Below are 25,275 nucleotides of genomic sequence, written 5' to 3' on the forward strand. Positions count from 1 at the left end.
GAATATTTTTACCAGTTAAAATTTCAATTTTTCATATGAATTTTTCAATCAAGCCTCAAACACCCACAAAAAAAAACTTCATCAAAGTTCTGAATAGAAAAGTACTTGTGTGTATATTGCTGTACAGGCATATGTTGACAGGTTGCTGTTAAAGTCATCACTGCCACCCTCGCTAAACAATAGTCTGACAACAACCACATCATGGTGAAGTGATTTCTTATTAGCAGAGCAGCAATGAGAGAAAGTTTGAGACAACTGTCCTTACTTTGGGGCTAGTGACACAACATAAGACTCTGTGGAGTACACTGTTGAAGATTTGTTTGTTCTTATGTTGGCTGCTCGAACCTGAAAGAGAAATTGTCAACTTCAACAAACAAAAACAAAAATACCATTTTACTCAGACGCTTTGGTTAAATTCAATATCGCTTTGGTTAAATTCAATATTCTACAAAAATTCTATTTCAGCTCCTTTATTAACCTGTAAATATGAAACATATACTCTCCTGAGCATCATGAAAATGTGATAGTTACATCCCAGTTAATGGTGACTTAAGAAAGACCACTTTTCTTCTTGTCTTACCTTTTCCATGCATTAAGATTTATCGTAATTTATCTCATATTTCAAAATATTCATGTTGACATGCTATGGTTACACATTTTTTGCATTTAGTTCAGAGATAAAGTTCATTTCACTGACGCATGAGAATACCGTAAAATTTGGATATACAACTGCCCCAGAGGACTGGTTTACCTTCCCGTCCGCTAGGCCAAAGATGATTGGCTGCTCAGCTGGCCACGTCATACATGTGACTGCGCTCTGCTGAACAAACTTGTTACAAATGACCTTCTTGTCTCCCCTGAAAGAAGTCATGCAACCTGTGTACATTCTGTTTGTTTTCTTACACTAAAGTGTTTACTTACAGGAGTAACAGGCATAACTTGCACATCACTGCAGATATATTTTACTGTGCCATGTTCACAAATCAATCAAAAATCATACAATATCATTTTAATTTTCATCAAGAAAGGATAACATTATGTTTAACACTTCTGAAATAACCAAAATTTGGTATTTAGCAGTTCCTATGTGCCATACCACACATCAATCTGAGATTAGGGTGGAGAGTTGCATCAAAATATTAGGCACAATTGAAAAGTGAGTGAACTGGTTAACAACATTCCAGTTTTATCATGGTGTATCAGGTAAAAGCCAGAAAGTGAAGTATGGTGCTGATTCATCAAGAATTATACTTTAATATGGCTAATCTGGTGTACATACATGTATCAAATCAAATGCTCTTGACACACCCTAAGGGGCGCAACTCTGCACTTTGAATTGATGCCTGGACCCCAGTATACGAGTGAATTTGGTTTATTGCCATTTTGAATGCTATTCCAATTGAATTATGCTTCATTATGTTAATGTGGGAGGAGTGAATGAGTGAGTGAGTTTAGTTTTACGCTGCTTTTAGCAATATTCCAGCAATATCATGGCGGGGGACACCAGAAATGGGCTTCACACATTGTGCCCATGTGGGGAATCAAACCCAGGTCGACATGACGAGCAAACGCTTTAACCGCTAGGCTACCCCCCACCGCCCCTCATGTGGGATTAAACAAATATAATAGTATTAGTTCCAGCACTAAATATTAGTTAATACTTCTTTGATTCAAGTGATATCATTGTTCAGTGTATTACTGCCACTTATATAACCATGGTACAGGCATAACAATGGGAGTAATAGCTGTGAAACATCTGTGTATTAAGTTAGACAGCAACACTTTGGATTTTGTCAATGAATGTGTTTACAAAGATAAACAAGCATGGTAAATGCATTTCATAATGACAAAACAAAGACAAGTGATAGTTTTTACAGATGTTTACTTTGTCATATCAATCAAATGAACACTATGATGAAGTAGGACATGTCAACTATATGCAACTAATGAACTGATACAACATCACACAACTCACCAAGTGTCACCAATCTTGTAGACATAGATGATGTTATCAGTTTGTCCAACTGCAAGCTTTGTTGAATCAGGGGAAAATGCTAGGCCTTTCACAGTGTAGCTTTTCTTCCCATACTAAAATAAACAGACGAAGTACCTTATGTTCATATGTACCAAGACTTTTTAAGACCAGAGTTTTAAGTGACACCAACTACTGCTTGCTATACTTATTATCATTAAGACTAGATACATGAAGATTTTACTACAAGTCTCAATGACGGAATGGAGTGTGGATGATAAAATAATTGAATTAATAATACACAACATTAATCTGATAATTTTGATCTACTGATCTACATGAAAAGTTGGCCTACCCCTAGAATTCAGCTCCGCAAACATTACAAACATTTATTGGAAAAGACATTAGCGAAACAACACTCAGTGATGTCAGACTCCCTCAGTAATCTGTCATCTATACATCAGTACATGCATTGTCATTGCCTAAGCCCAGCAACATAGGGAATTTTAAAAATATGTTTGGTAAATATAGTCTGCCATGACTAACAAATCAAAGGTTGTGGGTTTGCGTCTGACGAATACCCACACAAATGGTAGCTTGTCTTAGTGATATGTGAGCTATGACAGAGATCGTCTTCACAAGAAATTGTGGCGCTGAATTCGAAAGGTGCTCTGAAAAATTAACTTTCTCTGATGATCAGTCAAAAACATACGTCTATTCATGATAACACAAATTATGTCTTAATAACTTAAACATCAAGTCTACCTTGGCATCTGCAGGTTTCAGGGAGAATTTGTCTCTCTTCTCCCCCTGTTCATCATACAGCAAGATGACCCGATCGGATGTGCACACTGCCATCTTGTTATTGTTCAGTGACCATGCAATTGCACAGATCTTTGCTGCCCCATCCTTTTAAAAATGTAATATCATAGCTGAGTAAGAGGCCTATAATGTGTTTAAACATGTTAAAGTGCCATGTTTACTTATAATTGAGTTATACAATAGTATGTCTTAACATTTCTGAATAAATTTCCAATAAATACCCAAATGCAATCACTATCAAACACTGTCATTCATTTTCTAAAGAGGAAACGTGAGAATGTAATTAATATCTAGTAGATGAAATGTAACGTAAACTTTCTAAATCAGATCACACATTGTGCTTACAAGACAAATCAGACACAGGCTACAATTTGCTCAATAAATAAATCATAATTACACGTTGTGCTCTTTTCAGTTAAAGTGCCTTCTTATCAAAGCTGTGAATTGTGAACAAATCAACAAATGACTTCCATTTTAAACCACATCATGACATGTTATTTTTTCAATCTTGTTGACAGTATCATCAAACAGTTGATACATATGAATTATATCTATATCCCCCCAAAGTAACAACTAGTTATAAAATGTCAAAGTATTACCTGGGGAGCCAGTAATGTTTTCATATGTTTCAGTTGCATCTTCAAGTCGATGTCTTTCTACAAGTTCAGAAAGATCAGTGACAAGCAATGAACATTTCGAATTGTTTATGGAATGCTAGCAACAACCTGCCCTGTTTTCTCAAAAGCACCTACGGAATACGAATACGGAATTTAATTCGTTTCTTTTTATTGCAATAGACGATAAACCATTTTGTGGTTCGCTTTATATTCAAGAATTTTATTAAACATTTATTAAACTCTAGACACTGCATTTCTATCCTGATAAGAACTGAAACTTAAGTTTATTTTATACTGAATATTTCGCTTTTTTACGAATACCTATTTTGTTTAAGAATCGTTTTATAATGTTATTTGCGTATTCAATATATTTACATGTTTCATTCCGTTGGTAGCGAATTATACATTTATCATCATTCTCAAAATATCAATTATAAATAATTTTTATAAAGATAATGTTGATCATCAACATGTTTATGAATATACGAAACATTCACCCGCCTTGATATCTCAGAATAATGGCAGGTTTCCGAATTCGTAATTTTGTGCTGCCACCAAATTTACTTCGTCTCATCGAAGTTGTAAGTAAACGTTACGCTGTATCATGTTTGCAAACATTTGCATACTCTGAACACATCTGTTGTGTGCATAAAAGACGCCGAAACATGTCTGATTAACCATGTGTCAACGTCACTCCAGCGTAACATTGACACTATACCATATCATGCATGTAACTCGAAAGAGAAACTCGAGGTTTATGATAAAGGATCTGAGAGAAAACGTGATAAATGGAACGAAAAAGTAAATTATTTCTTTTACAAGGTTTTTAAAATTTTCTTGATTTCTGAGACACTTTAAATTGTTAAAGGAAAACAATTGAATAAGGGGTCGATAACGGTACAGGTCTATTTATGAGCCTAATCAATGGTTAAATTACATATCACCTTTACTATATGTAAACTGTGTAGATGACAGCATATGTTTTATATAATATATTGTTTGGACACTCTGCCTTCCAGCTTTTGAGTGTAGTAGCCGTGTGTTTGGTGACTGGATGGCGGAGCGAGGGATTCTCCTACAATGATCTCAACCGAAGTGACTTCAATGTTCTCCACAACCTACAGTACTTTGTTGGCATGTCAACACTGACATTTCTCGCAGTTGCTGTCCTCTGCCTCATCGTTCTCATCAAACCAGTTTACTTGTCATCCCTTGTTGTGAGTAACATATTAATAACACATATTTAAAAAGATCAATCATATTATGCATATTAGATGGCAGTGAACATGCTGATTTTACATTACATCTCAAATTTCCCATGAGAGTTTGTATTATCATGTATGTTATGTATCCTGTATCAATTATCATATATCGTGTAGATGGTGTTGATTGTGAAACATAAAGTTTGCTGTTTCCAGGATATGATTCTGAATGCTGTGCTGAGCGTCCTCCTCTTCATCGCAGCAATAGTCCTGTGTGTGTCCATCACCCGATTAGGGGAGTCAGCTGCTGTCAAGGAGGCTGACCTCACCTTCTCCAGCCTTGAGGGAGCTGTGGTCAGTGGGTCATCCAATACTCTTAGTACTTAATTGTAGCCAGTAGCTCTTGTGTAGTGAATTTTATCCTGGGCCAGGTGAATTGATCAGGGTCTGGTTGTCTGAGGCAACTTTGGGGTGTTGATCATGTCCCTGAAAGTGTAAACCTTGATATGTTCTTTCCATACTTTTAATCGTTACGGTGGATTCACACAAGTAACATAAGTTTTCAAGCACAGATTGGCAAATTCCAAAACATTTGAGTACTTTTGTTTTCACACAAGAAATGGGCATTGATATTAGTTAGTTCCGACACCATTTTGGAGAAGAATTTTGGTAAGAATCATGATATCTACACTACATCCAATTTGTTATTATAATTTTAACAGCCAAAGTATTTTTGACAATAAAACAGTATGCCTAAATATTGGTAAGCATATCTCATCTATTTCTTTCCAACAGTTTGTCAGATTTCCCAAACTAGTTCATGTAGGTTGCACACAGTTTCTGCAGTGATCACAGACTAATATTTGTGGACTCAAATTATCAAGTGATGTGATGTCATGTGACACCACTTTTATACAGACTATTTGATCAGGACTTTGGAGATTCAACAGAACAAGAAGTACTTGAACTCTGATTATCCTATGATCTATGAGTCTGACGAACCTGGTAGCTGTAGTCAGCAGTTAGGTCATGTGTGCAGGAGTTTGAAACGGAGAAATAATAAATGGGCTTCACACATTGTACCCATGTAGGGGTCCACCAGGCTATCCCACGCCCCTTTTCTCACTAAGAGAAAAAGTAAGCCACCTGTCAGCATCATTTTACTGCCATTGATATCCATGAAGATCTGGGTTAGAATTGGTCTTCAGTAACCTATGCATATTGTAATAGATGATCAATGCTCATTCATTATGTCAATCACTGGATTGTCTCTTCCAGACTCTATTATTTACAGACCTCTGTCATATAACTGGAATATTGCTGAGTGCAGCATTAAACAACAGAAAAAACAAAACTTGGCCCCTTTTCTTAAAATAACACAGTTTCTGTTAATTCTGTACAAGCTCCCTGCACAGTGATGTAAAATGATGTTTGTATGATATCTGATTTTTTTTGTTTTGATTTCTCTTTCTAAGTCAATGAATATTCTTTTGATAATTTGCACATGAATGCAAATATTTCCCTTCTGTTTTCAGGCTCTTGGCTTTATTTGTGCGCTAGCTCTTGGTGGCAGTGGTTGGTTTGCACTCCAGACTCATCGCAGACGGAGTGACCTCCCCTTGAACCAGTCCCACACCAATGCAGATTTACCTGGTGACATTCCTACATGAAAACATGAAGTACCAAATGGCGTGGTTGTGAAGAGATTCTATTTTGTTGACTTGTGTAATTTATACCAATGGTCTGTGTGATGGCAACTCCGTGTGACTGACATTTTTTCTGTGATTCTTGTTTTGGTTCCTCTGCCTTCTACACAGGGGATGGACTTTGTCATATAATCATGCTGTCATTTTCTGACTTACAAAGCCAAAGGAACAAAGTAAATATACTCTGTACGTACTTAGTTGTCATGAGTGGAGACTTATGACAAACTTTACTACCAATATCAAGGATTTATCTAAACCTGTTAATGAGCTAAACATCAGCCCTAGGTTTGCAACAAATGTCAGTAAAAGATTCCGAAATTGGATTGTTAAAGTTAGTGTTATGGCTTTTTAGAGCTGACTTGTACTTCACAATAAACAGGACCAGTAAAGAAGAGGCATTAATGCTTAATTTGTGCTTAGAAAATACAAAATAAGGGTTGGAATCCTAGATATATCACTGAATATGTTTACTGATAATATTGGTTGATCTGATTGGGTAAACTGGAGGTAATCTCTTTATAAAAATATATGTGTGCACTCTGTTTCCATAATCCATGAAATTTGGGCTTCATTCTTCATCTAGTTTAACAGGGAATGATGGTGGTGTGCTTATGTGGCCAATTATGGGATGTGCTATTTGCATTTTTCAGTCATTCCAAACCAGAACAGAAGTATTACTCTGTTATCCTCCATACACTGGTGGACTTAGGGACCAAGCATGAGATATTCATGGGGGGGGGGGGGTCTTTTTCTTCTTCTTTTTTCATGGACAGTGGGGGTGCTGAATACAGTAATTATGGTATTATGAAATTAGTTTATGGCATTTGACAAGATATGGATCATGTTCTAGTCTGGAATACTGGATGTCCTGAAATTGTTTTTGTGTTATCATCATTCACCATGATTTGTGTTAGGCCTATAAAAAGATGTTGTGGTTCCCATTACCCGACCGACCCTTGAATTCTGGTGCCAACCCTATTTTATATAAGCAATATGAATAAAGTAAGGGTTCAGATACCATTGTCTTTTCCCGTCACCGGCAGACATCTATCATTCTGATAGAGAAAATCGACATTATGGCCAAAAGCTTGATTGAAAAAACAATTACACATTGATAAATGTGTTATTAGTTTGTACTCTGCTTCTAAAACAAAATGTGAAAAAGAAATCCTACCTACCTAACCCTATACTTTTAAGAGGTGTAATCGAAACCACAACAATTTTTTTATTTGGCCTTAATTGTACATATGAACATAAAATAATAATTAACAGTAAAGACCAGTGTTGCCACAGGGTAGTCTCAGTGTTTTAGAATCACTTCGACACCTTGTTGGTGATGGCCAGAGTTTATTGACCTGTAAGTGCTATATGTGTGTTGTATGATTACATGATATACGGGCAATAGAGATATAATCAAAAGCAAAGCAAGTGCTTGTTTTTCATCAGCATAGGCCATGTGTTCACCTACCCCTTCATGTTTAGTTACCAGAGAAGTCCGATCTGGCTATCAATAGATGATCAGGGCTCCAGATAAGGGCCGTATCGGCGTATGTACGGATAACAAATATGCACGATGCAGTAGGAAATAATTTAGAAAACGTACCAGATACGCACCACAGCAATGGTGTACAATCTTAGAATCATTTACAGACGTATTTATCTGAAAAAGTATTGTCTTATTGTTTGTTGACCTGTTTACACAAGAGTAGCAATGTTGTGGTGCAGATATGAAATGAAACTCAAGATTACTGATACTCCATTAATTTCCATTCAGTACTCTAAATGTACACTTAAGGTTTTCCAGTACTCCTGATGTTGACAAATTATCTGGAGCCCTGATGATGCTGTAGGTGTCAATATGAGCTACTCAATGACCTTGGAATGCTCTGCTTTGACAGATTAACTAGAGTTACATGAAATTTAATCTTTTATGTATTTGGAAGTGTATACTTTGTGTGTTTTTTAACATGAAATGTTCTGGCTGCCTGTTGGTTGTTACTCTAGGCTTGTTCCAGTTCAGCATTGTGTTTCATTTAAGGTGTTTAAGTAACACTAGCTGAGTAGTCAGGGAATGCTATTACAAAACTTTGTAAATATTACTGTTTGAAATTGATACATGGTTAGGTATATTGGTACCATCTGATGAAAAGCGGTGATGCTTCAATGTATTTGTTACACATGAATTCCCTCTTACAGGGCTCCAGATAAGGGCCGTATCGGCGTATGTACGGATAAAAATATGCACGATACGGTAGGAAATAATTTAGAAACAGTAGCAGATACGCACCACAGCAGTGGTGTATGGTCTTAGAATCATTTACAGACGTATTTATCTGAAAAAAGTATTGTTTTATTGTTTTTTACCTGTTTACACAAGAGTAGCAATGTTGTGGTGCATATATGAAATGAAACACAAGATCACATACTCCATTAAATTCAATTCAGTACTCTAAAAGGTTTTCCAGTACTCCTATATTTAAAAAAATAAGGAGTACGTACTCCTGATGTTGAAAAATTATCTGGAGCCCTGCTCATAGTCATAGTAACTAAGAACTATTACTTCGAGGTATTCATACTCAAAGCAAATTTTGTCATTCAGCATTTTGTTAGAAGAAACTGTATGATTAGGTTTGGATTAAATTCATTTGTAGTCTTTGCAGGCAATCTCTTTATAACTCCTGTCTGTTTAGAAGAAAACTACCTGTTGTTACCTTGGAGAAGTTTCTTAGATCTCATAATGATTTCGAGTTGACCGTATATACTTTTTGTTATCTTTTTAATTTCTTTAAAAATTGTTATTCTTCTAGGGCTGCCTACACTGATGTATGTCTTGAGCTTGGCATGTATATTTGTTCATGTGTATGAGATATTGAGTGTCCTGCTGAAGTGGATGTGCCAGACATAAGAAAACCTTTTGTCTATATTTCAAATAATGGACACTCTGCTCTGATGAACAAGCAATTAATGTTCCAGTGGGAAAATGTCAGTTTCAAGGTACCAGGTCCTGGTTTCAACCTTTTGAGTAGTAGGTAGGGAGATCTATTTTCACTAGCACATCCATATACACTGTGAAACGTGCCCCCTTGGTAGTCAGAACCTGGAAGAACTACCTTTTATGAAAAAGAAAACTAATTGTTGTTTTTTTTGTTAGTTTACTGAGCTGTTAACCAGTTTCACTCATTGTGCCTACCCCTAGTAAACCTTTGCTTCCGGTTCATTTATAAATGTTATGTTTGGGATTACACATTCTCAGTAAAGTACAAATTCTAACCTTTTTGGTTTGATTCCTGTCCAGGAATAGATTTACTGAGAGAAAGTGTAATCCCAAGTATAACAATTTGTTACATTTGACCACTTTCTAACAAGCATTGTGTATTCATAAAGTGATAAACGTTGGCTTGAATGGAATTAACTTTGATAACAAACTATAAGCACAAGGTACTGTATCCGTATGTATATGGAGATTATCCAAGTAGTAATTATTCAAAGGGCTGGTTTCGAGAATCTTAGAGTGTGTACAACATAGTAACTATGGTAACATGGCTGTACTGTATATTGAAATTGGAATCAGGGGTACAAGGTCATGGAGGTACTATGAAAAATATTCCTGGAAGACATGGGATGATGGTGACAATTCAATGTATTTGTGGCTTATGCCATATGGGATCGCTTAACCAGTAGGCAGATCGAGATGTCCGTGCACCCGTGTTCACCATCAGCTGGACTCATATTTCATCCATAGATAAATTACACATGTACATTTTGGCAGAGGATCAACTTTATCATGCTTAATATGATATTCGCTCAGTCTGACAGAATTATCGGAGGTAGGGGTAGTAGGGTGGCCAAATGCTTACGGCATTCACTCATTCTTCAACCAAAGGCTCAGGTTTGATTCATCTCATGGGTCCAATATGTGAAGACCATTTTTTATGTCACCAGCTGAGATATTGCTGGATTATTGCTAAAATGTCTTAAGAAAATACTCACTCAGAGATAAATGTAACAAAAATAAGATCAAAACAGAAGGTTCTATGCGTGACTTTGTCCAGTCTTGGATCAACTTCTGTCATTATCTTGCTTCCCTTAGGCATGCCAGGATCCTGTGGTTGTCATGTTATTGTTTTCTGCCTGGTATGCTGGTATGAGGTTGTTGTAGGTGAATGTTGCTACAGTAATATCTTGTTGCACAGGGTAATGGTAATTTGGATATTTTCAAAGTTTATTTGACAGAAACCTGTGTTAAATTGAAAGCTACCAGTGCCCATTTTGTGTGAGTAATCTGTTCTGAAGATACTATGGTCACTGAGAACACAGTATGATCAGTTGAGGAGACTCATATATAGCATGGAAGTGAGGCATCTAACTGATGATAGTGTACCATTCGATCACTTTTCCTTCTCCGCAAGGGGCGTTGGGGTAGCTCAATGGTTAAAGTGTTCACTCGTCAAGCCGAAGATCTGGGTTCGATTCATCACATGGGTACCATATGTGGATCAGAGGGGGTGCATGGGTGCGCACCCCCCCTTTTGTCCTGAAAGTTTATTAAATGACCATTGAAACTCGGGTGAAAATGAAGTGTGCACCCTCCCTTTTCTCAATAGTGTGCATCCCCCCTTTCTCAAAAAGCTGTATCCGCCCCTGGGTACAATGTGTGAAGCCTATTTCTGGTGTCCCCCACTGTGATATTGCTGGAATACTGCTAAAAGCGTCATAAAACTACTCACTCTTTCACTCCTTCTCTGCAATCATGTAGGATGGGTGAATGGTCTCTGAGTTTAACCAGTTCCTTCTGGGTTTTGGTCTTTACAGCATTGGCAAGACACAGAAGGAACCTGGTTCAGTTTCTTTCAAGGGTACAGTGTGTGTAGCCCACTTGTTGTGTCTTCCTGCTGTAATATTTCTTGAAAATTGCCAAGACCAGCTTAATCTCTCCCCATAGGAAAAAGCCCCTCATCTGCCCACTCTGCTTGGATTCTAATGAACCCTGTTAGGTGTAAGATAGTGGTCATGTTGTCACCAAAGCTGAGGCTTTATTATTATGAGCCGTGGTAGTTGTAACATAGGGACCACGTTGCCACCAAAACTAAGGTGTTATTGTTTTGAGCCCTGGTAGGTGTAAGATAGTGGTCATGTTGTCTCCAGAACTGAGGTTTTATTATTCCTCCATACATTAAGTATGAGACCTCCTGTTTTTAGGTTGTGTTTCCTCATCTATTCAGACCCGGTTTATCAGCATGTGTTCATTTCAGTCATTTTGTTACAGTTTCTATGTATGTATGTATTTATGTAGGTATACATGAATAAATTTTTAGTAAAATGCCAAAGCCTTTGGTTGTGATATGGGTTTATATATTGTCTCAGATAACGGGATGGTTTGTTACCCGTTTTGATGTCTTTTGTCAATTCCTCTTACCAAATAATGCCTAATCTGTCTTGACTGACTGACGCCGCTTTTAGCAATATTCCAGCAATATCAGGGCGGGGGACACCAGAAATGGGCTTCACTCATTGTACCCATGTGGGGATTCGAACCCGGGTCTTCGACTACCCTACCGCCCCCTGTGTCTTGAACTTAGGTTAGAAAATGTTCTCCAGAAACCTTGCATGTCTAACCAAGAGACTCAATCGGTGGGGCAGTTTGTTTGTTGTTGAAGCCGCATATTTCCATCTATATGATGGCGGTCGGTAAATAACCAAGTCTGGACCAAACAATCCAGTCATTGACATGAGCATCGATCTACGCAACTGGGGCGATGACATGCAACGCCTAAGTCAGCGAGATCCCACGCGATCCCATTAGTCGCCACTCTAGACGGTGAAGGAGTTTGATACATGTCCCTCATGCTTGGTAGAGCCAACTAAAACGGGGTATTCCTGGCAGTGGGCTATCTGTATATATGACATGGTAGTTTCAGAATGTGTGTATGATCGTGACTCGACAAAATTCGGCGTCATTGATCAGGCTAACTACCTCCGGTTAATATGGCCAAGATAATATTCAGGCCGCCCTGATATAGCTTGAATATGTCTGCGTAACAAGCTGCTGATATAAGACGAAGAGATGTATTTTGCATAAAACAAATGTAACAATTTGCATGCTTCTTGCGTAAAATGAAACAAATTAACATACATTCGTCTTGATAAGACAGGTAATAATTGTGTAAGACAAACCAAACTGGCATGCTTTCAGCTTGCATAACTCATATGATGGACATGTCTTCCTTCGCACAAGAAATAAATTAACGTGCATGCATTTTGAATAAGACCAAGAATAATTAAGTTAATGCATACATACAGAAACTCTGTTCCTCAGATGATGTACCAGAATTCAAAACAAAGCGTCCTCATGTCGTTCCTTTTGATTTTATATTTATACATATAAATGGAAACTTGTTTGATGATTATAGCAAATATGTGACTGCAACGAGCACCGGTATTATCTGACAGGCCACAGACTAAAAAAAGTCCATGTATTGATGGTCACGATTCGGAACCGGTGATTATTGATAAACAACACTAATCTTTTTCCTCACCAGAGCGTGAGACGAATCGAAACAACATTGACACAAACATGTTAACAAAGGACATCTGCACCTAGAATTACGTTAAGCACTATAATAACACATATATAACACATTTCCACGGGGGGGGGGAGGGGTGTGTGTGGGGGTATACTGCTCAACTTTACATAAGGAGATCGAGATCAGATTTTCTGTGCCAATTAATTGACATGCAAGCATTGTTGACACGAAATGCCAAGTTCAGGAAAATGTCGATTACTACTTTGTGTGTGACAAAGAGTCTTATCATTCAGTCCATCCATGAACTCAATTCCTATCTAATGATGTGCAGTATATCCAAACATGCCGCATTGATCTCTTTTAATACATGTCTAGATGCCACTGACACTGGTAGACAAAATGATACAAGAACATACAACTCAAAGGAAGTTAAGAACACCCATCATAATGGCCATGTAGATCAGTTACACTCATAATAAAGAAATATGGTATTCCTTTTCTTTAACTTCTATTGGTTAGTACAGTAAACTAATAAACGATCGGTGAAGGTTCAACTGAGGTTATGTACACTTTCCATGTATTCCATTTTAATTCCTCAGATTTAATATTAAATTGATAACTTTCAAAATGAATAGCAATAATGTTTAAAATATTTAAATATTTAAAACGCTCCAAATCCACAATGAATCAGTGTGCACTCGGTTTTCATTCTCAGCTCCCTGAGGAGTATAAAACCCAGCTGCTATGTTCCAACATTCCTTTCGATTGTTTAGTGCAGATCATGAAGCAGTTTGTTATCGCTGTCTCTGTATCATCGAAGGTCATGTGACTGGTGACCTGAACACACATGCGTCCGTCTATCAGGCTCTAGCATGTGCGGATGTCACAGCAATGAGTCATCACACATTGCATAAAATATAGGCAGAGTAGGCGGGACATCAGGATATACTCCAATACCAGCACATTAATTTGCCAGAAACGGTAATTATGCAACGTCTAGACGAAGTAGCAAAGATTGTTTAAATAGTTGTGCATAGAAGATAATTATTTTTATCACATGAATATATATCACAGACCATCGTAATGCCTCCACACATAGAACACGAGATGTCTACCAGAATACGCGGAGTGAGAGAACGTATAGTGGTGAGATCCGTGTGTTACTGTTGGCACCGTTCTCCAACCCGCTTTGTCACATACTTTGAGAAGCTGGGTGTAAATCCCTTCATTATATACACGAGTTTCCTTTCAAGTTTCAATAACACAACACGTGAAACCCTATACAATGTACAATGGGTACAGCAGATGATGTGTTTACAACTGATCATGATCACGTCTCCGATTATGTGTGGTCGTTGCCGTCTTGGCAAAGACGAAATTGTCAAATAGCAGTCACATGCTGTCGAAAACTGCATGAACACGTGCAGTCGTCTTTTGTCTTTTGTAGTTGTCAGTTCAATCATTACTAATAGATCTAACGATGTACACGCATATGTAAATGATAATCCAGGTATGTGGACGTTTCTCAACTATTTGTCCGGGAAACGGAGTTTTCGGATTAACAGGTTCCCGTCTAGCGGGGTTCCAGTGTGTCCGTGTACAATGCTAACATAACACAAGCAGTTAAGTACCCAGCTTTCACACATTTCATCTATGGTCACCACAGCAACAGCACTTGACACCCGGAATAAACAAAATCAGGAAGGCAAGGGGTTATTTCTTTGTAGGCTCGTGGTATGCTACATATTATCACAGAAGACGAAGTCTACGCTCCCACGGCAAGTGCAGACCTGATGTCATTAGTATCCCGAACAGCGGGGTAATGGTAAAACTTTCAACACATCAGCAAGTGGCCAACCCGACAGTGTCACTTGAAATAAAACAGGTCACTAAGGCACGCATTATCCATCTGTAGACCAAATATTATTGTCTTAAGTTTACCTATGAAGGTGATGTCTTGAACAATACCTCGCTGACGAATGTACCGCACTGGGATAGATCCTAATGCCTTTCAAGAACTCCCGAGAGCAACTTCTTTCATTAATATTAATACAACGCCTTCCAAAATGTTGCTTAACCATCAACATTCAAAATCCCCAGATAACAAGATGTAGCTGACGTACTCAAACGTTTCAGTCAAGAATGTTGACGTTGGGCACCGGTCTTGTGACACATTATCCGATGAAATGAAACACACATTCATGATTCGTGACACATCTTACCCATGCAGGTAACATTGTGATCAGGTATATATATTTGGATCCGACTTTCTGCACCATATATGTCTGGCATTCAGTGTGTAAAGCGTATCACACAACTTTCCCAACAACACATTTTCATAGCCAGCAACACAGCCTTATTCTAAACTTCTTTCTACTGAGATCATTTCTTTGTCACCACAGAACCCCTCTTAGCTGATTTTGCCCCAAATCTTTGGTTAGTCTTTCCTTCTGGAATGGCCGCAGATTGCCATCTCGTGGTCTCCTTTACACCGTAACGTATAGGCGGAAGTTCAGCTTGACTAGCACTGCTGCTGGTTACCGACCTGGAGGACCTGCCCACTCCACTCTGTGAGGCCCGGATGGGGGATGTTCTGGAGGACACAGCGGCTCTACTGTTGGACCGGATTAACGGACTAGGGCCTCCCTGTGGTCTGGAAATGTTTTGATTAAGATGATCCAGAGTTCTTCTTGGAGGATTGGGACTCTTAGATTTAGGAGCTAAGATATAGGTACTCATGTTGATGTTGCTGGTTGGCTTAGATGGAGCAGCTTCCTCCTCCACGTCCTCCCTCGGCGTCTTCCCCTTCATGATGAGGTCCTTGATATCCTTCACGTCACTATGCATTTCTCTGTTCTGCTCCCGTAAGTTCCTCATCTCCTCATAGTTTTGATTCATGACCTCCCTCATCCTCTCTACCTCCTGTCTCATGGCCCTTGACGCCTTGTCCAGCTCCTCCTTGAAGTTCCTCGCCATCTCGTTCCTTTCCATTTCAAACTGTGCGAGTTTCATATTCTGCTGAGTGATGATGGTTTTGGCCCGTTCTAGTTCTTTCTCCATTATGGCACACTTGTTCTTCAGCTCTTTCAGCTCCTCGCGTAACGTCTGTATCTCGTTATTTTGTTCTTTATACAAAGTGTCTGATTCTAGGTGTCGTTTGTCGTCACGCAGCCTACTGACCTGTTTGAACAGCTTCCCAGCATACTCCTCAGTTTGTTTCACAAGTTTCTTGAGGTCATTCAATTCAAGTGATTTTTCCTTTATTATCCTATCTTTCTCACCAGTGCATTTGACCAACACGTTTATCCTGTCATCTCTGTTGACCAATGAGTCTTTTAATTCACCTATTTCCTCCTCCTTCTGTTCAACTTCTCGAGTCTTTTCTTTAACTATTCTTTCGTTTTCGGAGGCATGGTGCTTGGCCTCAACATCCAACCTTAGCCTTAAGGCATCGATTTGTCCTTCAAGTGCCTTGTTCATGGTAATAACACTCTGCAACACGCTGAACGCCTCACCTGGCGCCATTTCCAGGGAAGCAGACGAAGGCCTTGACGAGGAAGCGGAAGTGACGTCAACACTACTTGCACTTCCATTATCACCTGCTCTTGATTCTGGTCGAGGGGTGATCCCGGTACCATGAACCTTTAGGTGCTCCTGAAAGCGAAAAAGAAAACAGAATTCATCTGTTGATATATCTAAGTCAAACACCGGTACTCATTTTATCAATTTTGTTTGTTGTTTAATGCAAGACACAGCAATATTCAAGCTATAGGAAGGCAGCCAATAAGAATGGACCGGGTAATCCAGTGATTGACAATATGAATAACATTCTACTTGGCTCAACCAAGTCGCCTAGCCTGACCAACCAATGTATAATAAAATTGTTCTCTCCGACAGGCATTGGGAGCATTGGTCCATTTCTAACCCAGAATCGTGAACACGTGATCAGGTATTCCTCCGCTGGTGAAGACAGTAACATTAGGATCACCAAACACTTCTTTCAAATTTGACAAAACATCCTGTTTTTAAAAAAAAATATTTGTGAAAAGCTGGAACTACGATCATGGATTTCATTTGAGGAAATGGTTTACTCCACAGTATCTGAGTAGTGAGCGAGTGTGTTTGTTAGTCGCTTTAGCAATATTCCAGCAATATCACGATTACCCGTGTGGGGAATCGAACCCGGGTCTTCAGCGTGACGAGCGAACGCGTTAACCACCAGGTTACCCCAACCGTCCCCACAGTATCTAGACAAGAAACGGGCTATTTTTATTTCAGCTGAAGTAAATTAATGCAAAAGGCTGACAACGACACGACCATGAGATATCCTGCTGAGTCAGCCACTCTTTCAATGCCCGATTTCCCAATCTGACTCCAGCCTCTTAAACACAAGGCAAGGTATAATCTCCTTTACGTCGTGACATGTATGTGTGGTCCCTGAGGAGGACCATTCCTCAATCACCGCCATTAAGTTTTCAGGACACGAACGCAGGATGTTACGGTTCCTATGTTTGTCCCAGTTATGATCCTTGGGTCTGTACCCGTGAAGATCCGGGTTAGAATAATTGATCTTCAGTAACCCATGCTTGTCGTAAGAGGCGACTAACGGAATTTGGTGGTCAGGCTCGCTGACTTGGTTGACACATGTCATTGTATCCCAAATGCGAATAGATCGATGCTCATGCTGTTGATCACTGGATTGTCTGGTCCAGACTCAATTATTTACAGACCGCCGCCATATAGCTGGAAAATTGCTGAGTGCGTCGTAAAACTAAACTCACTCACTCACATTTCGGCCTGTTTGCACTAACGTGTATGTGTGTGATATTTTGAGAGGCGTGGGTGTCCTCCCAGAATGGACTGGAGCGCCATGATACAACTTAAATAGTGTTGCATGGAGGATAAATGACTCAGTTACCTGGACAGAAAGCGTGTTATCCATTCTCTGTGTTATCAAACCGCCAGACGCCATCTTGAAATCTGAAACGAAATAATGTTATGTGGCAGTGTTATTCATTGTACAATAGTGTGCTAGTTACTATATTTAGACAGGGAGTCAAGGGTGATCTGTAAGCTTCTAGAACAGCTGAATTAATCCAGCATTGAACGGAACCTTAAATAAATATTCAGACTATATAAGGGAGCAAGCAAATGCATATCATCTCTCACATTACATTAGGGGGCAGTGTGGTAGCTCAGTGGTTAAAGCGTTTGCTCGTCACGCCGAAGGCCGGGTTCGATTCCCCACATGGGTACGATATGTGAAGCCCATTTCTGGTGTTCCCATGCCGTGATGTTGCTGGAATATTGCTAAAAGCTGCGTAAAACCCAGCTCACTCACATCACATTAAGACAATGACTCTACAAAGATCGTGATTTTAACCCTGCATTACCAGCCAGGGCCTGTTTTGACGCATGGCCACTGCTGCTAAGTAAATATTACCATAATGATCTTTGTGGCTATAATCACTGCTTATATATCATATTTCCATTTATTTATACTGCCATTGTAATGTCTTTGCAAAAATTAAAATTGATTTATAAACCTAGTTAATTTTGGTATAACATGGATGTATTGACTGTTGGTCTCACGATAAATTCGTTAATGGACAGATTTCTTGTTTCAACAATACATCATAGTTTCAACATGGAAATAGACAATTATTACAATCTAAACATAGGTCAACATATACAGAACAATCACATTCAGAGTGCTATAACGGTACAATAACCAAACAGATTATTATGACAGATAAATGGTCAGTATTTAGACGCTGTGACATCATTGACGTAATTAGTAATGTGGAAGTCTTTAAGATCGGGGACCCCTAAAGTGAGTTTACATATTTCTCATCTATGTAAATGGGTTCATGCGTCCTTTACAGCTCCTGTAGAAAGTTCCAGAACAGTTAACTCCTGGAAGATTACTATTGTTTTCTGTTAGTTGGTTATGCCACCCGCAGCAATATTCCAGCGAAAAAGCGGAGTTGGTATGTAATCGGTTCCTTGCGCATCTAGGGGACGTAACTCTTGGTTGTAGGTTGTAATGCATTAGAAGCTATCCTGCTCCACAAGCCACTACCGCGGCTAGTCTTTACTTTTCACAGTAAACGCCAAATGTATTGAGGTCAAATCTAAACTCACTAACTACATATTGGGCAATGTACCCCCCACGTGGGGTGTCAGACTTCCTAGTGTTGTTGGACATCTGCCAGTGTAAGTTAATCCTTTACTGGCGTCACAGGAAATGATATAAACACAGTTATTATGATCGTTAGTAATATCCCCTGGAAGATTAACGGCTATTTCGGCTTCTCGTCTATAACGTGCAATGAGCATGTGTCCTGAGTTCATTACCTGAGAAACACACACACATGCTTCCTGCACCTTTACATCCATATTGAGACACGTGTCAGGATTAGCGTGTATCAGAGACCATGCAGTAAATGTATTATATGGTTTCTGCTTGCGTGACACAATCGTATATTCAATCAAATTATAAAATTCATTTACTTGACATAATAAAGAAGATCTAAATCACCGTTCTTAACCACGTGTGTCATGACGTATGTCTGAGTAGGTTACCGCATCTTTGGACAATGCACACGACGGTCTACAATAGAAGTGTCTCAGTACCAATCCTGTACTTAAGTATCCACGGGTGAGTTAACCCCCCGCAGTGAGCTTATGACTTCCTGAGCTTCCTGGGTACTTCCGGTGTTTTGTATGAACCCTGTCACCTGTCTTGAATGACATGGACCCGCCTCCTTAATAATTCCTCATATATTTTCTGATCGAATAAGTTATGCTTCAATATGGCTTTTAGTCATTTTCAAAGGGGTTTGTTGTGTGTCCGCCAATGCATGTCAATCTGGGTTTTAGGGGAAGACACTCAAAATTTGCTCTATCCAGAATTCCATAATGCAGCTGATCAAATAAAAAAAAAGTATTTACAAATTCTCCAGGCGTTTGTAAAACAAGAAATAGCAACCACAAACTACATGTTCCAAATCAGTGTACCAGGACACGCTGATCCCACTTTAGCCACAGATGCGTCCATTTATATACCTTGGTTTGCCAGTACATGTCAGTGTTCTTGGGTTTTACCAAGACTAGTATTGATGACTTTGCAGTACGTTGCTGAAATTCTGCAATTCGGAGCAGCCAAACCCAAAACTGAGCCCAAACCCAACTCACCTGCTTAATTGCTTTTGCTAGCCTTATTTAACAACATTCAAGAGTATAATCCACTTTAAAACAACGTTTGCACATTCGTTGAATACGTGCTACGTGTCTCCCTGACTTGGTCAAGGCTTGTATATGTATATAAACGTGTCGCCCCCCCTGTAGTATACAGTGATGTGGAAAGTGATAGGATTTCACGCTATACTCGGCTCCTGTTGATAAGCACTGGTTGTTTAGTCACAGCGTAATCACTAACATGTCGAAGGCAGCCTGGCAATCGCTGATACACTTGTTCACATTCGACAGGGCTCTGTGACACGACTACAACTGAGAATGTCAGTCTATTGGGATTATGTTGGGATTCAAGCAGCCAGTTCCCTTCCACTGATTCATCAACCTCTTGCATATTATTTAGATTTATACTTAAAGATTCAACTTCAAGAAAACCTCTCTACAAGACTGTATGACAAGTGGAAGACCTCAACTATTCAATTGTTTAAGTTTCCTTAATGCTGAGCAATAACTCCTTCAGCCTTTGGAGGCTTTGGTGTCTACATTTAATAACTTTTGAGATACAATCGACCAAACCATAGGCGAATCTGAGGGGGTGCAGCTTTGGTGACTACATTTAATAACTTAGAGATACAATCGACCAAACCATAATCGGATCTAGAGGGGTGTGTGTGTGTGTGTGTGTGTGCAGGGGTGCCCCCCCCCCCCCGCATTGTCCTGGAAGTTTATTAAATGACCATTGAAATGAAAGTGCAACCCCCACCCCCACCCTCTCTCTCAATAGTGCGTACACAGTGCTTTTCTCAAAAAGCTGTATATATCCGCCCCTGCAAACCCCTTATATGAAGATTTCGAGAAGCGTCTTACTACTCTCTCTCAAAAGTGTAACTTGCCTGGCAACCAGGTTCAAGACCTCAGTAAATAGTAAACTCAGTTTTATGGCAGACATGTAGACAACAAGTCCAAGTCGAAGCGTCAGAGACAAATATTATGTCCAATGCAACTCTCTATTGTGACTTGTACCACACGTGTCTTCTTTCAGGTGAACAGTTGACTATACTCAGTGCATGTGTTTGTGACGAGAGGCACCGAGAGGGAGGGGCAGGATACGTTCACATTTTTCATAAATTGACTGACTGACTGACTGAGTTTAGTTTTACACCGCTTTTAGCAATATTCCAGCAATATCACGGCGGGGGACACCAGAAATGGGCTTAACACATTGTGGCCATGTGGGGAATCGAACCCGGGTCTTCGGCGTGACGAGCCAACGCTTTAACCACTAGGCTACCCCACCGCCCCTTCATAAATTGAGATTGATAAAAACATGCTAATGCTTTATGTAGTAAATCGTACAGTCGACTCTGCTTATAGTTTCTTGTTAAACGCCGCTCGCAACAATTTATCAGCCATATTACAAACATCCAGTGATTGAAATCAAGAGCATAGATCTAAGCAGCTGGGATACAATGGCATGCATCAACCAAAAAGAACTCTGGGGCTTAAGAATTTAGTGAATAATTATTATGTTGTGTGGGGTATTTCAATGACTATAATTAAATCAAAATGATGATGATGATGATGATGATGATGATGTTGATAACAAAAAACGTGGGAAAGTTAATATCGTTACATCAAACTAGCAACGCTTGTTACCCATAGAACCGCCTAAGTAATAAACGCCCTTCAAGAAACAGTTTGTTAAGCGATGTAATCACCTCTCAGCGTATATTGTGATTCAGTCTTCCTACTGGGTAACAACACAACCAGACGGGTGCCTAGTGAGCGACTAAATACCCGCAACAGGTAACTAACACACCCGACCTTATCATCTCACGGGGCGGCGTGGCCCGTCAGGCTGACAGTAGACCCTACCTGCTGGTGATTACATGGGGTACCCCGGTGACACAGAACATAAGTACTTCCACACAAGCTAAACAATGGAGGTGATCAGATACAACTCAGTAGTTCATGGATTTGTCATACACCCTGACGTGCAGAAATTAACATTACAGTGGATTTCAACTGAAGATCAGATGAAAAGAAATCTATTAACAAATGTTATAACTTGGATTGACTCTGAATATCCGAGTTCAGATTGATATATATTCACATTTTGTGAAGAAATATTGACAGCTATATGCAAGAAGACCATTACTGCAACGTAATCACTAAAAGTGTTCTTGACACGGGTCTATGAAGTCACAACATGGTCCCCTAGCATATTGTATATGATGACTAGTTATGCCTGGACTCCCCTTAGACAAACAGTTGACTAATATTCTGCATACAAGGACGTGTTGTTTCGACATACCTGTGTACATTCCCAGCAGAGCGTGGCGTGCTGCCCACGACCCAGGTAAACCCGTGACCTAACGAGCAGGTATGCCTAGAAGACGCATGAAGGCAGATTATACCTGGGCCACTACTGTACACAAATATGTTTACTTACCGTAGTTGCCCAACAAAACGAACAGTTCCAAATACACGAGTAAATCATCTTATCAGTATATGCTTTATTTGGGAGAATTTTATTCAGCGACGTCTCCTTAACAGAAAGCATCGGACCAATCGAAAATACACAATTAATACTTTCGTAATTCCAGACAAGCAACACAAATACGACGTGTACCACTTCTGCTGTAGCCATAAAAGAACTTTGTTTTAAACAATATATGGGGTTAAACAGTTTTGAGTAAGCGGAACTTGCAAATATTCACAGGATACATTCATACACTGAATATTAAAAGAATCCTAAATTGTATTTTTACCAAGAATGTTCACTTTATGTATTATCGGCAACTTTCGAGGAAATATATTTCCAATAAGAACAGTGAGCTAGAACTGACATAACAGTCATTCGATCCTCCTATCAGTGAATGAATTTGGGTATAATACGTTGGTGTTTGTTAGAATTGGGTGGTATCACGGCGGGGAACACCAGAAATGGGCTTCACACATTGAAAATGCTTTGGGAATTGGGCCTCATGGTTTTGGGCGTGACGAGCGATCATTCTAACCTCTGATTACCCCACCACCCCAGTTTGTAAGGAAATGCATATATGTACACACGTCGCACATGTTCGTTGAAATTGTGGCAATTTTGTCATTATGGAACCTGACACAGACAAACCGTGACAGTCACAGTAATAATGTTGATATTATCTTGCATAAATTATTGTAGTACATGCCAATTTCACGGGTACAGGTGAACCAACTGATTTAAAGATTACCAAAACAATTAGCATATATTTTAAACTTATCAGCTATCCACTCTCCACAGTTCAGCATAACTTTTATTATCGATCCGTCTTATCGATAGATCCATACACTATACCTTATTGAACGAGTTTAAAAACAGATCGATCAAATTACTTTGAGTGACAAAGCCTGATAAGAGAGCACACGCTATAACACGTCACGTATATTGTGAGTACCTGTTCCTTATATTAAACTACTGCAAGAATAAGGCAATGCGTTGTGAGGAAGTCAGTCATATAAGACTTCCAGTACTGCCTTGTGTTATGTGGTAAATGAATCTATTCGTCTAGTCACAAAGGTGCTATCATAAAATTAATGGATATGAAGATAATTTAACAAAATGTAGAGTTATTAGATGTTGACAAATGATTCCATAACACAAACACTGACTTTGCTGAAATGAATCTAGTTATTTAAAGTGACTATTACCTTATTTATAAATTACTTAGATATTGTAATATTGGTTGCATCTTATTCAAATAAGGTCTTACTTAGATCTTATCGTTATCAAACAGACGAACGAAAAATAATTATAAGATATTGTTTCCAAAACAGTGTTTCTGAAATTGACATGGTTTTAGATATATATAAGACTTATTGATATCAAACGTATCAAATTATATAGAGGTAGGCATATTTGACACCGACTAGAAACGTTTCGGGAGTAACAGCAGCTCGCTGGTATTATTACATTAAATAGAAGGTAAAAACTACAAATTTGATTGGCTCTGTTAGCAGAATAACCAGTCTGGTCGAGATCTCGCTCACAATGACCCCTATCCCCTATCCAAGCGTGTAAACAAAAACAATTTCAAACAGGTCTCACATACCTTATTATTAGAGAAAGCCCATGGTATTACATTATCCGTCTGTACATTTTCCTGGAGTGTACCATCTGTATAACGGCATGTAGACCTACATTGACTACACTTACTTCAGTCAGGGTGCTTGACCTACAAGTCTCGTCAGGGGTATCCATGGACGCGTTAGCCACCATTACCGCCTACCCAGCACACTGGTGAAATCTCGCCGTGTGCAGCGTGTTGGGATCGAGGATCGAACCACGATAAGATTGTTGAGAAAATATATAAGTACGACTTCTTTTGTTAATCGTTGGAGTAATAATATCATATAAATTATGAAGACTAATGAATAATAATGCATTGAGGATAAATATAAAATTACCGATTTTTACTTATTACAACCCATACTGGCACAAGTTGTCCAACACTTTAGTTAAATGGTGTGTCTCTCAAGAAGGCGATTCCTTTACAACATTCTGATTGTTAGGTCACACACAAATGAAAGTGATTATTGGGCTCCAGTTAAAGTTCAAAATATCAGGTCGCAGTACGCTTCTTGCTCCAACTACGCAACACTAATTTACACTACACTACATTACAATGCATTACAATACAGTATATGCTGAAACGTTTTCCGTCGTGACAATAAAGAATAATCATATGAAACATGCTATCATGATCACGTTTCCCAGAAGAAAGAAGTATTGGGTACTGTAGTTCTAAATACAATTGTAAATGTAAGTTTTTAATTAAAACAAAATGGAATGTTAAGCAAACCATCATACAGTCATTATGTGGGTATATTTTGGGGCAATCCCCAATTCTTGCAAGGTCATTCCCACTGTTTCAAAGGTAAACGCTATTAAATCTTATGTTCCATATTTTTTTCTAAATGAAATAAAACGAATTTATCGTGACTTTGACAGTTGAGTATTAATACATTACTGCTACATTCCCTGAACAAGGTAACTGTTTCAAATGTACTCTACTGAGGGTTGGAATGGAAATTATATTCATGTTATTACAAACGTTTAGCATGATATTGGGGTCTGTGCAGAAATATCCACTGTAGCCAATGAGCCCGTGTCTTCAATGTCGGGGAAACAAAGAAGAAACATTAAACCAGTATCAATTTAGTGGTACTGTGCTGCAGTAGATATGCAAACAAATG

At 39.0% G+C, this 25,275-nt stretch overlaps 3 protein-coding genes across 3 annotated transcripts in view; 1 reads left to right on the forward strand and 2 right to left on the reverse strand.

The window, feature by feature from the left end:
- The window catches only part of LOC124255090 (intraflagellar transport protein 172 homolog), a 56,019-nt gene extending 52,503 nt beyond the window's left edge, over nt 1-3,516 (reverse strand). The window contains 5 exon segments of the mRNA XM_046688924.1: nt 266-345; nt 752-857; nt 1,976-2,088; nt 2,738-2,881; nt 3,394-3,516. Coding sequence (XP_046544880.1) covers nt 266-345; nt 752-857; nt 1,976-2,088; nt 2,738-2,881; nt 3,394-3,432 — 482 coding nt within the window. The 5' untranslated portion in view covers nt 3,433-3,516.
- A 401-nt stretch (nt 3,517-3,917) lies between these two features.
- LOC124255081 lies at nt 3,918-7,478 on the forward strand. The gene is made up of 4 exons (XM_046688916.1): nt 3,918-3,992; nt 4,431-4,628; nt 4,830-4,967; nt 6,149-7,478. The coding sequence occupies exons 1-4, from the start codon at nt 3,930-3,932 to the stop codon at nt 6,281-6,283; spliced, it is 534 nt and encodes a 177-aa protein (XP_046544872.1). The 5' UTR covers nt 3,918-3,929; the 3' UTR covers nt 6,284-7,478.
- Nucleotides 7,479-12,677: 5,199 nt separating this feature from the next.
- LOC124255080 (ELKS/Rab6-interacting/CAST family member 1-like) lies at nt 12,678-24,441 on the reverse strand. Its single transcript, XM_046688915.1, has 3 exons — nt 24,132-24,441; nt 17,762-17,823; nt 12,678-16,497 (listed from the first exon to the last, which is right to left on the reverse strand). Exons 2-3 carry the CDS (start codon nt 17,813-17,815, stop codon nt 15,226-15,228), a joined length of 1,326 nt encoding a protein of 441 aa, XP_046544871.1. The 5' UTR covers nt 17,816-17,823; nt 24,132-24,441; the 3' UTR covers nt 12,678-15,225.
- Nucleotides 24,442-25,275: the final 834 nt, after the last annotated feature.

The sequence above is a fragment of the Haliotis rubra genome, unplaced genomic scaffold, assembly GCF_003918875.1.
Source record: "Haliotis rubra isolate DU_JTF1 unplaced genomic scaffold, ASM391887v1 Scf592, whole genome shotgun sequence".
In the NCBI taxonomy this organism is placed as follows: Eukaryota; Metazoa; Mollusca; class Gastropoda; order Lepetellida; family Haliotidae; genus Haliotis; species Haliotis rubra.